This window comes from Schistocerca americana, chromosome 3, assembly GCF_021461395.2.
Source record: "Schistocerca americana isolate TAMUIC-IGC-003095 chromosome 3, iqSchAmer2.1, whole genome shotgun sequence".
Taxonomy (NCBI): Eukaryota; Metazoa; Arthropoda; class Insecta; order Orthoptera; family Acrididae; genus Schistocerca; species Schistocerca americana.
Genome location: NC_060121.1, coordinates 888,901,788 through 888,915,313, shown reverse-complemented (window position 1 = coordinate 888,915,313; position 13,526 = coordinate 888,901,788). Strand labels below are relative to the sequence as shown.

The 13,526-nt window shown below is 40.6% G+C and overlaps 1 protein-coding gene across 2 annotated transcripts in view; it reads left to right on the top strand.

The window, feature by feature from the left end:
• Positions 1 to 13,526, top strand: part of LOC124607204 (kelch-like protein 20) — a 78,499-nt gene that overhangs the window by 31,153 nt on the left and 33,820 nt on the right. For both annotated transcript variants that reach the window (XM_047139465.1, XM_047139466.1), the window contains 4 exons: positions 7,953 to 8,150; positions 8,722 to 8,834; positions 12,277 to 12,431; positions 13,280 to 13,456. In XM_047139465.1, coding sequence (XP_046995421.1) covers positions 7,953 to 8,150; positions 8,722 to 8,834; positions 12,277 to 12,431; positions 13,280 to 13,456 — 643 coding nt within the window. The remainder of the gene's footprint in view (positions 1 to 7,952; positions 8,151 to 8,721; positions 8,835 to 12,276; positions 12,432 to 13,279; positions 13,457 to 13,526) is intronic.

Sequence of the window (13,526 nt, the reverse complement as noted above, 5' to 3'; positions counted from 1 at the left end):
TAAATAAATTGGAAGATGAGCTTTTTTCTCTGCCCCGAGTTTTGACCACTGCATTTTCATACATAATCCAACGAAGTAAATACAAGTTCCGTATTGTTCATCTTCGAATGTAGCTGGCTAGCAGCATTTCAGTGTACTACGAAAATCCGACTGGCAAGACTGTTTGGGATGTTTGTCAATATGGCCAACTCGACGTTCTGAATTTTTTCCTACCTGTGAGAAGAGATGGTTGCTAATATGAACTTTTATGAATTGTGAATCACATGCAGTATTCTCTTCACCATAAGAATAATATGAATATAAACATTTTGCCATGTATTCTTTCATTTTTGCTGCTATCTCATTTAAATCCTGTCTGCCTAATAAATTATGAAACTAGAGTGAGACAACAGCAAACGCAGAAGAATATACATATCATATCATGTTTATATTCATAGTATTCTTATGCCTAATGGTGATACAGTTAGAAATGAAGCACGGCAATTGACTAGATTTTTAAATCTAGGATGACTCTTATTTCTGTGCAGAATGTAATGTACTAAAGAGGTGTCTGCAAAGATTTTCAAATGGAGAAAATTTTTTACTAAACTCTCGTTCAGAACATCTTCTATCATACACAATCTATTATTTGGTTCTTGTTGATCATTATCAAAGAAAGCAGCAGTGTAAGTAACAACAAATAGCAGTCTCTTGCCATTGTTTCGCTAATGAGACGATTCCTCTCCTTTTTTTTTTTTTTTTTTAAAAGCAATGGTAGCATGCACAAAAGCAAGCCATGCCGCGAGCGGCGAAAGGCCATAAACACTCATTATCAGAATGTGACAAACAATGAATGCATGACACAATACAGTAATGCATTTTCAGCTTAGAGTGACGTAAACAACTGTAACAAAGAGAACGGCACTTATCAGATCAAAGAAAAATAAGCAATCAATTCAAACCAGACGAAGCACGTGAAAAAGGAAGGGTACCCGCATAAATACGGACGGAGCGCCTGATGCATAGCAATGGCTACCTGGCAAAGCATAACTGCTAAGCTTAAGACTCGAACCAAACTACTGTAGTTGTATCGTCATTCATTTGATCTAAATTGTATCTCGTATTACAATGGACCAACTTTGTTTCGATTTGGAGGTGCGGCCTAAAACTTTTCTCTCCCGTTGAATTTCAAGTCTCAAATTTCAGGTGCGGCTTAAATTCGGGAAAATTTTTTTTCCTTGATTTCGAGTCTAATTTTTCAGGTGCGGCTTAGATTCGAGTGTGGCTTAGATTCGAGTAAATACGGTAGGCCAAAAAATACATGTAACTGCTTTCCACATTGGTGTTAATCTGTCGCAAACGGTGTTGTAGGGATTTTTCGCCCATAACAACCATTTTCATCATAAGCACTGGTTACTGGTAGAGTGAGTTGAGTGTGTGTGTGTGTGTGTGTGTGTGTAACTACGTTGGCCACACAGATGGCTGCTGCTCCCCTTAATTGTTATTCATATGTACTCATACGATCAGTATTTTGGAACATTGTTTAACATCACAAGAGTAGGTGCGGGATGTACCAGCCATATCTTTTAAGTAAATATGTCATACTTCATGGGGAATGGCTGTTGTAGACAAATATGGGACTCCAATACTGCTCTCCTGGACAAGGTCCTAGTAGAATTGGTTTGACATTGCCGTCCTCCGATCTGTTATGAAGTGTGGGTGCATGAGGTGAACAGAGAGAGTGAATTTCAGTGCCCTTACTGCCTGCTCTTCTTGAATAGCACCAAGGTGCTGCCACGCTAACATCGCCCTACAATAGATGGATCAGTGTCAGATTCTATCATATTGTGAGGCATATTAGAGGATTGGAAATTAATCAGAGAAGTGGCTCAAAGTGTGGCAATTGGGAACTTGCTCTTGCTGGTCGTCTTCCCGTTTCGGTACTTGTTCTGGCTTACCTCAGTCAGATGCCAATGCCCCAGTATATGAAAGCAACTTTGGCTATGAATATTTGTTTTACATCATGTATCAGTAAACATTTGTTGTCTTGAGTTACAGAAAACTTGACTTGATTTATATACAAAAGGAATAGTTTGAATCAGAGTAGTTGGCATTTGACATCTCTCAGGCTGGACTACTGCCGTTACTGTCCCCCACTGTGCTGCCGCTTCCATCATGCAGAGGGTGGTGCCTGCCAGTTCACAAGTAGCATTCTCAGAAGTGAAAATTTCACATGTATCAGGAAAGCGTGTACCTCCATTTTTAATTAAAACTAAGAAGAGATTTTTGATGTGCCTAGAAAAACTAGAGATCTATGCCACACATGAATTTCAAATGATAGAAACTCCTGGTTGGAAGATCAACAATATTCGGAAAAGAATAGACAGTTGTGAAGCAGCCATTGAAATCAAGCATGTTATCTTCAGCTGCATGTTGTGCCATGAGGTGGGCTACTTCGCTCTTGGCCACAGTGTGGCAGTGGTCATCCATCCTGTTGGACGGCTGGTTGGTTGTTATACTGTGCCTAAACCATTCAATCTCTCCCAATGGCGTAACCATAAAAATTTCTTTCTCTAGATCCCACCCCTCCTCTCACAATGACCTTCACCTTTTTCGATTCCACCAGTCCCTGTCCCTCTCAAACCTGGCATTGCAAAAACACATTTTCGTGGCACAAGCATCTCGGAACCATCTCTCCCTCTGCAAGATACTTCTACTCTGCAATCTGTACTATGTACGTCACATCTTCAAAATTGAATCCTTCACTCTCCAGGACCTGGAAGAGTATGTCAGTCACCATCTCTGTAAGTTATTGGACCTGCTGACATTCTGCTGCTGCCTTGGGGCACAACTATTCATCCCCTGTCCTACCCAGTGTGTTCCTCCTCGTCAATCTCTCATAGCACCCAGACTCTGTTTAGTGGATCTTTTCAAGTTACCACATCCCCCCAAAACTCTCTACCAGCACATCAAATCTGGAATCTAAACAATCCCCTAACACTATTGTGAACCTTTCCACCAAAATCCTCAACCCCACAGAAGTTTGTCTTATCCAAAGGCCCCACCTTTAGCCCTACTTCCAAATTTAACCATATTGGACTTTTCAAAGACCTACTCTCCTCCTGAACGCTGAAATGGAAATACTGCTTTGCCACCAGTCCCTCCAACCCAAGCCAATCTATTTCCGACATTGAATTCTGCCTATCCCAGTTCATAGTACCATCCAACTGTGGTCTGAGGTCCTCCCCCTCCTCCCACCTAACCACCCCAGTGTCAACTTCCATGATTTCCTTATCTCCAACTTGGCCTCATCATCATTACCCAGGTTCTTTCCTAAGAACGCTAACTTTGAGCAGAGGAAAGGACAGCCATAAAGTCTCAAAACCGATCCTCACATAATCATCCACCCTGCAGACAAAGGCCCCTCAACTGTTGTGATGAATCACAGTGACTGCCTGGCAGAAACCCTCTGCCAGTTGTGTGACCTGTCCACCTCTAAACTGTAACAAAGTTATCCCATCCCATAGGTCCAATATAACCTCCAATCCGTGCTTAAAGCCTTAGACCCTTCCTAGAACCTCTCCCCTGAATCAGTTTCCCTCCTCACCTTTACAACACCCTTCCTACCCACCTTCTGCATGCTCCCCTAAACTCGCACTCCCAACAATCCTGGACACCCCATTGTTGTTGGGTGTTGTGTCCTCACTGAAAGAATTTCGGTCCTCATTGACCAACACCTCCAACATGTAGTCTCATCTCCAACTTAAGATCCCAACTGACTCTCCACCATCCCCACCGCTTTACCTCCTGGTTTCCTACTGGTCACTGTTGACACCATTTCCCTTTACGCCAACACCCTTCAATGTCCATGGTCTTGCCACAGTTGAATACTACCTTTTCCAATGTTCTTCAGACTCCAGACCCACTACTTCATTCCTCATTCACCTAACTACATATATCTTTAAAAAAATGCTTCTTCTTTGGATGGAAGATACACAAAAAAGTCTCAGCCATGGGCATTCGCATGGCACCCTCCTATTCTACCTGTTTGTTGGCAATCTAGAGGAAACCTTCCTAACCTCCCCAAACCCTGCTCTAATTCAGGTTCATAGATGGTATATTCATGATCTGCACTCAGGGGCAAGACACCCTATTCTTATCTCTTCACAGACTCAACATCCTCTCCCCCATCCACTTCACCAGGTTCCCTGCTTGCCATCGACCTAGACGTTGGCTTCCTCAGACCCGGAGATGATGTGTATCTTTGCCAATATGCTGCTCACCGAAGCCTTCACAGAAAGGCACTGTCCCCTGCCCTGGACCTGGTCTGCAAACAGACTTCCCATGCCATTTTTGCCCCCCCACCCTCCCACCATCCTCCCACTATCCCCAAGAGCTGGCTACAAAAGGGAGCCCATTATGTCACCCAACCCCACCTCAGACTGGAACAGCTGAACCACACCCTTCATCAGGGGTTTGATTATCTATCCTGATGCCCTGAAATGAGGGACACCCTACCAGGATCCTTCCAATACCTTCTAATGTGATGTTCTGTCACCTACCCAACCTCCACATCATCTTAGCCCATTCGTATGTTATCCCCAATCCCAACCACTTGCTAGAGGGATCATATCCCTGTGGATGACACAGGTGCAAAACTTGCACAATCCATTCTCCCCCCCCCCCCCCCCCCCCCCCCCAGCATTTCCTATCCTAGTTCTGTCACAGGCTTATCTTACCCCCATTGAAGGCTGGGCCACCTGTGAAAGGAGCCATGTTGTGTACCAGCCCTGATGCAACCATTGCAAGACCCAATATGCAGCTGGATATAACATGCTTGATTTCAATGGTCACTTCAAAACCCGGGCCATCTGGATTCTCCCCTCCACCCCCACCAGCTTTTCCAAATGCTGCAGATGGGAGCTATCCTTAAAACACATTCTCCACTCCTGAAATTATCGTGGCCTTGTCCTACAGCAACTTACTCTTCCCACACCCTCCACGCAGCAATTTCCAGCCCTTTGTCCAATTACCTCCTCCCTTTTCATATTCCATCACCCTCTTTGTGTGCCACTCTCTGCCAGTGTACCCACCTGTCCTTTCTCCTTCCCTGCTCCACCTCCCACCCTCCCCCCTTTCCCCCCCCTCTCCACCCCACACACACACACACACCACCACCACCTCCTCCCAGTACTGCACTTGGTAGTCTCTAGTCCCTGCACACCTCACTAGACAGCACTCTTCTCTCCTCCCATCTGTACCCTACTATCTCTCCCCCTTCCCTGCCCCATTCCAGACTGTTATTTATGTGACAGTCACATTCTGGTCAGAGCTGCTGGTGGTAGCAGTTTTTTGTGTGTGTGTGTGTGTGTGTGTGTGTGTGTGTGTGTGTGAGTGAGTGAGAGAGAGATGCCACATGTGCTTGCTTGTCTGAATATGGGGTGCATGAAGTTTTTTTTTTTTTTTTTTCCTTTGCTGGAAAAGGCTTTGGTCAAAAGCTATTAATGTGCAGCAGTCTTTTCATTGTGCTTGTCTGCAACTCAGTTCTAAGTAGCAATCAGTCCTCTTCATAATACATGAATTTGAGCTTTTTGTGTGACTCTTCTGCCCATCAAACCATAGGTTATGTAGGTTAGAAAATAAAAAGTGAAATCTATAAGTTGCATATCGTGAGGGTTAGTGAAGTTTGGTGAAAGGATGAACAAGATTTCTGGTCAGGTGAATACAAGGTTACAAATACAAAATCATATAGAGGTAATGCAGGGTTGGTCTAATAATGAATAAGAAAATAAGGAAGTGGGTAAGATACTATAGGAAGCGTAGTGAATGCATTATCATAGCTGAGGTAGACGTGAAACCAGCACCCACAATAGTAGTACAAGTTTATACGCCAACTAGCTTCACTAATGATGAAGAGATTGAAAGAATGTATGATGAGATAAAAGAAATTATTCAGATCGTTAAGGGAGAGCAAAATGTAATTGTGACGGGGGGACTGGAATTTGGTTGTAGGAAGAGGAAGAGAAGGAAAAAATGGTAGGAGAATATGGAATTGAGGGGGGGGGGGGGGGGGGGGGGGGGAGGAATGAAAGAGGAAGCCTCCTGGTAGAATTTTGCACAGAGCGTAATTTATCACTGGTTTAAGCATCCTGAAGAAGACTTTATACATGGAAGAGACCTGGAGGAACCAGAAGGTTTCAGATTTATTATATAATGGTAAGATAAAGATTTCGGAACCAGATTTTAAATTTTAAGGCATTTCCAAAGGCAGATGTGGTCTCTGACAATTTATTGGTTATTAAAACAAGAATAAAACTGAAGAAATTGTGGAGAGGTAGCAAATTAAGGAGATGGGACCTGGATAAACCAGAGGTTTTTGACCATTTGAGAGGGAGCATTAGGGAACGATTGACAAGAGGAGGGGAAAGGAATACAGTACAAGAAGAATGGGTAGCTTTGAGAGATGAAATAGTGAAAGCGGCAGAGGATCAAGTAGGTAAAAAGACAAGGCCTGTAGAAATCCTTGGATGTCACAGGAGACATTGAATTTAATTGGTGAAAGCAGAAAATATAAAAATGCAGAAAATGAGGCAGGTGAAAGGAAATACAAACTTCAAAAAAATAAGATTTACAGGAAGTGCAAAATGCTTAAGCAAAAAGCTGTATGAATGTGAAGAGTTTACATGGAAAATCACTACTAAGCAAAGCAGGGGAAAGGTGAAAGGAATGTATAGAGGGACTATACAGGGGAGATGAACTTGAAGGCAGATTTATTGATATGGAATATGAAGTAAATGAAGATAAGATGGGAAATATAACATTAAGAGAAGAATTTGGCAGAGCACTGAAAGACCTAACTTGAAACAAGGCCCCTGGAGTTGATAACATTCCCTCAGAACTGCTGGTATCCTTGTGAGAGAAAACCGTGGGCAAAACTATTCCACCTGGTATATTATATGTATGAGATGGAAATCCCTGCAGACTTAAAAACGAATGTAATAATTCTAATTCCAAAGACAGCAGATGTGAATATTACTGAACTATCAGTTTAACAGATAATGGTTGTAAAATACTGGCATGTAGATAAGAAGGGAAAAACTGGAAGAAGCCACCTTGAGGAAGATCAGCTAGAATTCCAGGGAAATGGTGGAACATGAGAGGCAATTATGACCCTATGAATTACCTTAGAATGGATGTTAAATTATAGCTTTTGACAGTGTTGACTAGGATGCTGTTTGAAATTGTGAAGGAAACAGGAGTAAAATACTGTGAGTGAAAGGCAATTTACAACTTGTGCAGAAATCAGATGGCTGTGATAAGAGTCAAGGGGCATGAAAGTGAACTGGTAGTTGAGAAGGGAGTGGGACAGGGTTGTAGCCTATCCTGATACTGTTCAATCTGTATGTTAAGAAAGCAGTACAGGGAATCAAGGAGAAATTTGGAAAGGGAATTAGAGCTCAGAGAGAACAAATAAAACCTTTGAGGCTTGCTGATTACTCTGTAATTCTGTTAGAGACAGCAAAGGACTTGTAAGTGGTGTTGATCAGAGTAGTTAGTGTATTGAAAGGATGTTATAAGATTAATGTAAACAAAAACAAAACAATGATAATGGAGTGTAGCTAAATTAAATCTGGCAATGCTGAGGGAATTAAATTAAGAAACAAGACACTAAAAGTGGTAAATGAGTTCTGCTATTTTGACAGTAAAATAACTTGTGGCATTTTTCTGGAGTGTAGCCTTGTGAATTGTGGATGATACACAGTTTAGACAAGATGAGAATAAAAGCTTTTGAAATGTGGTGCTACAGAAAAATGTTGATTAGATAAGTAGATTGTGTAAGTATTGGAGGCCAACTGCTTAAATCAAACTATAATTGTGCGACGTGATTAATTATTATTTCCTAGCTATAATAAGCTGTAAGATCGAAGTTCAGTGGACACTAAGACTGTGGGTTTTTGCTATTCCTCTTATAGGTTCTGGAACACGTTCGACTACCCCTCTTGAGCCCCTACTTCCTACATGACTGTGTGGAAAGCCAGCCAGTGGTGCGGCAGTCTCCAGAGTGCAGAGCACTGGTTGAAGAAGCCAAAATGTTCCATCTCTTACCTGACCGCCGCTCCGAGCTGCAGACACCTCGCACACGACACCGCTCTTGTGCCGGCACAGTACAGGTATGGAGGTGTAACATGTGTTCAGCAAAAGCAGTTTTGGTACTCCAGAAGGACTACAATTGTAAATGAATGCAACTCAGGCTCTCGTATTTCTCGGATTTGAAATATCTGCTTAATGGAGAAGCTGAATCACTGATCCTACAGAACTAGATGTATAAAATAAAATGATTTTTGTGACATTTACAAGAAGAATGTTGTACAAAAGACAAATGACCTTCTTTTATAAGAATCTGTTGTATATATGTGGTAATAAATTAATCAAGAAGTTTATTGTCATAGCAACTGGGTTAGGGCGAATCATAAGTTTTTGTTAGTGTACTTTTCAGAAGTTGCCAGAAGTAGCTACTTGTACATATTTGTAAATAATTTGACCCTGTCCACATAGCTAAAGGCTTTTTTCTCATAATTGCGTTCGTGGAATATGATGTGTAAATGAATGAATATGCTGAGAAATCTGTGTGTGTTACCATCACATTTTCCTCTGCTTCCTATCTTTGTCATACCTAATTTTGCTGTGGAATATTCAAGAAGTGGCATGCTGTTGCCCTACATTGTCACATATTTGCTTCAGGTGATTGTTGCAGTTGGTGGTGAGGATGACAAGGTTGTCTTGAGATCAGTGGAATGCTACAACCCGGCATCGCACGAGTGGCGCACACTAGCGTGCTTGCCTTTTGCTGTCAGGTATGTTCCTCCCACTGCTGCCATTCTTCCCAGTGCTGTTTGTGATCTCTTCTGATTATAAATTCTGTAAAAAATTTGATTGTAACCGAAGGTGGCTACCCACTATCAGTTTCTAAAACAGGATTTCTAGAGACATTCTAAAGCTAACAAATAAAAAATGCAATTTCATTTCTTGTTTGCACTAATTTTATAAAATTATTTCATGAGCATAAAAATGAAGCTGCGCAAAAATGAAATTGTGTGTGCACATTTGTTGAAGGATAACAAAAGCCTTTTCCAGCCCTGTATGGGAATAGACACGAACCATATTTTGGAAATATCAATTGATCAACAACAGAGGTTCAGATTTAGAAGTCATTCTCTTACATTTCATAATATGAGCATTTGACAAGAAACCCAATAGCATAAAGTTTTTTTGTGGTCTTGAGATCAAAAGACTGTTTTGATGCAACTCACCATGCTAGTCTGTCCTGTAAAAGTCTCATCATCTTTGTGTGACTGCTGCAACCTACGTCTTACTGTAGACAAGCAGTCAGCCATTTCTTGAATATAAACTGAAATGCACGTACTCCCAGTATGTCAGTACTGGTGGTGAAGTTTATTAGAATGGTTCAGATGAACTTAATTTTTTTAAATGCAGTTTAATGGGTGTAAATTTTCTGCCATTGTATATTTATTTTTATGTATATTGGCTGGAGATGATTTGTCACCAAACATTTTGTGAATAGTGATATATTCATCACATAGCACACATTTTCCTGTAATTTGATTAGGGTACAGGAGACTAAAAAAAATTGTGGTATAACTTCATAGACATAAAAATACAATTTATAACAGATGGAAGTGTTCTATCATTGATAAGAATTTTTACTTTGCTAATGATAAACAACACTGTTTCTTATCAGTTTTACACTTCATGAAGTCTTGTAAAGAGCAATAACATTGCTATAGTGAAGTAACACATGGCCCTAGTCTAGTTACAGATTCACTTCATATCAGTGAACATGAATATTGAGTACTGTTTGAAAATTAAATGCACATCTCTCATGGATATTAATTTAGAATGTTTGTCTCTATTTGCAGAGTGATGGCAGGTTGAAAAATGCTCACACACATCAAAATGTTTATTGTTATTTCTTTGAACCCTTTACTCATGAGTGACTGAGAGATATCAGTTTGTCCAGTGATGTGTTTCATTATATTTTTCAATGTTTAAGTGAGTTGTGTTGGGAAGACATTAAATGTATATGTAGTTGTGAATATGGACAACCATCAGTTGTATGATCGAATAATGACAATGAAAATTTGTACCACACCGGGACTCGAACCCGGATTTACCATTAGGCTATCTGAGCACACCTAATGGCCAGAGCCAAACCTTCATATGTCATCAACCATGTGTCTACAACCAGCACTTGTACATTCTTGCATGCATATCCAAAGGTACATTGCATCGTAATTCTGAACAACAGAGGCTCTGCAATACCATATTCTTTTGGCAGGTTTGTGGTTTAATGACTTACATACACTTTCCATTGTAAATTTTCCCATTTGGAATTAGCACCTTTTTTGCCCAAAATGCTGCACCATTTTAGTGACATTTTACACCTAAAAATCTAGGCCTACTAATGAATGAATTTAAAAAATAGAGAGACCTTTGGAGAAAAGAGAACCTTCTGTATGACTATTAAGAGCTCAGATGGAAAACCAGTCCTAAGCAAAAAAGGGAAAGCAGAAAGCTGGAAGGAGAATATAGAGGGTCTATACAAGGGCATTGTACTTGAGGGCAATATTATGGAAATGGAAGAGGACACAGATGAAGATGAAAAGGAAGATATGATACTGCGTGAAGAATTTGACAAAGAACTGGAAGAGCTAAGTCGAAACATGGCTCCGGGAGTAGACAACATGCCGTTAGAGCTACTGATAGCCTTGGGAGAGCCAGTCATAACAAAACTCTACCATCTGGTGAGCAAGATGTATGAGACAGGCACAGGCCAAATACCCTTAGACTTAAAGAATAATAGAATAATTCCAATTCCAAAGAAAGCAGGTTCTGACAGGTGTGAAACTTACCAGACTATCAGTTTAATGAGTTACAGCTGCATAATACAAACACAAATCCTTTGCAGAAGAATGAAGAAACTGGTAGAAGCCGATCTTTGGGTAGATGAGTTTGGGTTCAGGAGAAATATAGGGACATGCGAGGTAATAGTAACCCTCTGACTTCTCATAGAAGATAGGTTAAGGAAAGACAAACCTACGTTTCTAGCATTTGTAGACTTCAGAGAAAGTTTTTGACTATGTTGACTGAAGTCTTTGAAGAGAATACTCTCTTTCAAATTCTGAAGGTGGCAGGGGTAAAATACAGCGAGCAAAAGGCTATATATAATTGGTACAGAAATAAGATGGCACAGGGAGTTGGTGGTTGAGAAGGGAGGGAGACAGAGTTGTAGCCTATCCCTGGAGTTATTTAATCTGTGTATTGAGCAAGCAGTACAGGAAACGAAAGAGAAATGTGGAGTGGGGATTAAAATTCAGGGAAAAGCAATAAAAACTTTGAGGTTTGCCGATGACATTGTAATTCTGTCAGACTTACAAGGACTTGGAAGAGCAGGTGAATGGAATGGACAGTGTCTTGAAAAGAGGATATAAGATGACCACCAACAAAAGCAAAATGAGGATAATGGAATATAGTCAAATTAAATCAGGTTATGCGGAGGGAATTAGATGAGTTTTGCTATTTGGTAAGCAAAATAACTGATGACACTCGAAGTAGGGAGGATATAGAATGTAGACTGGCAATGGTAAGAAAAACTTTCCCTGAAGAAGAGAAATTTGTTAACATCGAGTATTGATTAAGTGTCGGCAAGTCCTTTCTGAAAGTGTCTGTATGGAGTGTAGTCATGTATGGACGTGAAACATTGACAATAAACAGTTTAGAAAAGAAAAGAATAGACGCTTTCGAAATGTGGTGGTGCAGAAGAATGCTCAAGATGTGTAGATACGTAACTAACGAGGAGGCACTGATTAGAATTGGAGAGAAGAGAAATTTGTGGTACAACCTAAGTAGAAGAAGGGATTGGTTGGTAGGACACATGCTGAGGCATGAAGGAATCACCAATTTAGTACTGGAGGAGGGAAGTTTGTGTGGCAGCAACATTAATCCACATTTATACTGTAGACCTGATTCAGTGTCAGTGAGGATGTTCAGTTGTTATGAAGATTACTGTAAAGGATTCTGAGTTCATTGTTTCCTCATCTAAGTTCTGCATGGTTTTACATTTACTGAGTTATAACATTTTCCCCCTTCATCTTATGCCAGTGTGAGTTGACGATTCCTTATAATTTTAATAGAACTGTTCATCTAAGTAAAGAGACTTAACTACCAAATTTATATTGTTATCTATGGTGTGTGTGTGTGTTATTGAATGTGTTTCAGTAAGCATGGTTTGGTAGCATCTGGCAAGAACACTCTCTACCTGGCTGGTGGAGAATTCCCTGATGGCAATGCCTCTCGTTCTGTGTGGAGATACGACCCAATTCTTGACCACTGGCAAGAAATGGCACCGATGCTCGTGCCACGTTCAGAGTTAGGTATGTCATAAACTAAAATAATGATGACAGTTAGCAGATCAAAGTTGTTACACGTGGGCACATTTTTACTGCTGATCAGTGAGCATGCTGATGATTGTTGGACGTGAACGTGGAATGACGTGAGATAGGGTTTGTGTGTGTGTGTGTGTGTGTGTGTGTGTGTGTGTATAAAAATTAAATGTGTGCAGAGCTACTGAGTAACACAGGGGTTCCTCACACACAGAGCATCCTAGGGCACCCCAAGGAGCTATACCACGAAGAAGCATTGCTTCTTGGCTTTTGGCAAGATCATATTTTATTATTATTATTATTATTATTATTATTTAAATTGTGGGATGCCGTAAGGCTTCGGATTCACCTGATACAATAAAATTTTCACATCCACGACCCTTAAACCACAGATTAACACATTCATTACCCTCCAATCTATGTTTATTATGCACATTATATATTATGGTAATTGCACTGAAAATTGTTATATTTTTCAACAAACTTAGATATAAAGATTTAATACAAGTGCTAAACAAAAAGATGGCAAGTGCCCATAAAATGTCGTCATCATCGTCATGTCTGCAGGGTAATGATCTTTACTTTTCATGTCGGCCTCTTCATATGTGGAGGACATTGTTTATTTATATTCTTACTGTTGTGTTGAGGACAGCAGTAAACTGGTAGCAGTATGCAAATTGTGTCCTCAAAAGATTAGTTGTCGCCATTCAGCAAACGTAATGTAATCAATGTGATCACTTGTCAGTTATGATGAACTGGTTTGAACTAATATATCCCATATTGTTGATGTGGTCAAGGTGTTGACAAGAGAATGTATCGGTGCTTTAAATGCATTACAGGGTTAGCTATGCTCGATGGATGTGTGTATGCTGTCGGTGGATGGGAGGGTTCCTTCCGCCTCGATTCTGTAGAACGGTATGATCCAGAAAGCAATTCCTGGCAGATGATAGCGCCTATGAAGATGGCTGTTACAAGTCCAGCTGTTGTAGCGCACGAAGGCATGCTGTATGTTACAGGTAAATTTATTATTTTATTTGTCACGGGCTCTGTTTCATTCACTTTTTGAGGCAGTGTGGGCTGTTGTGG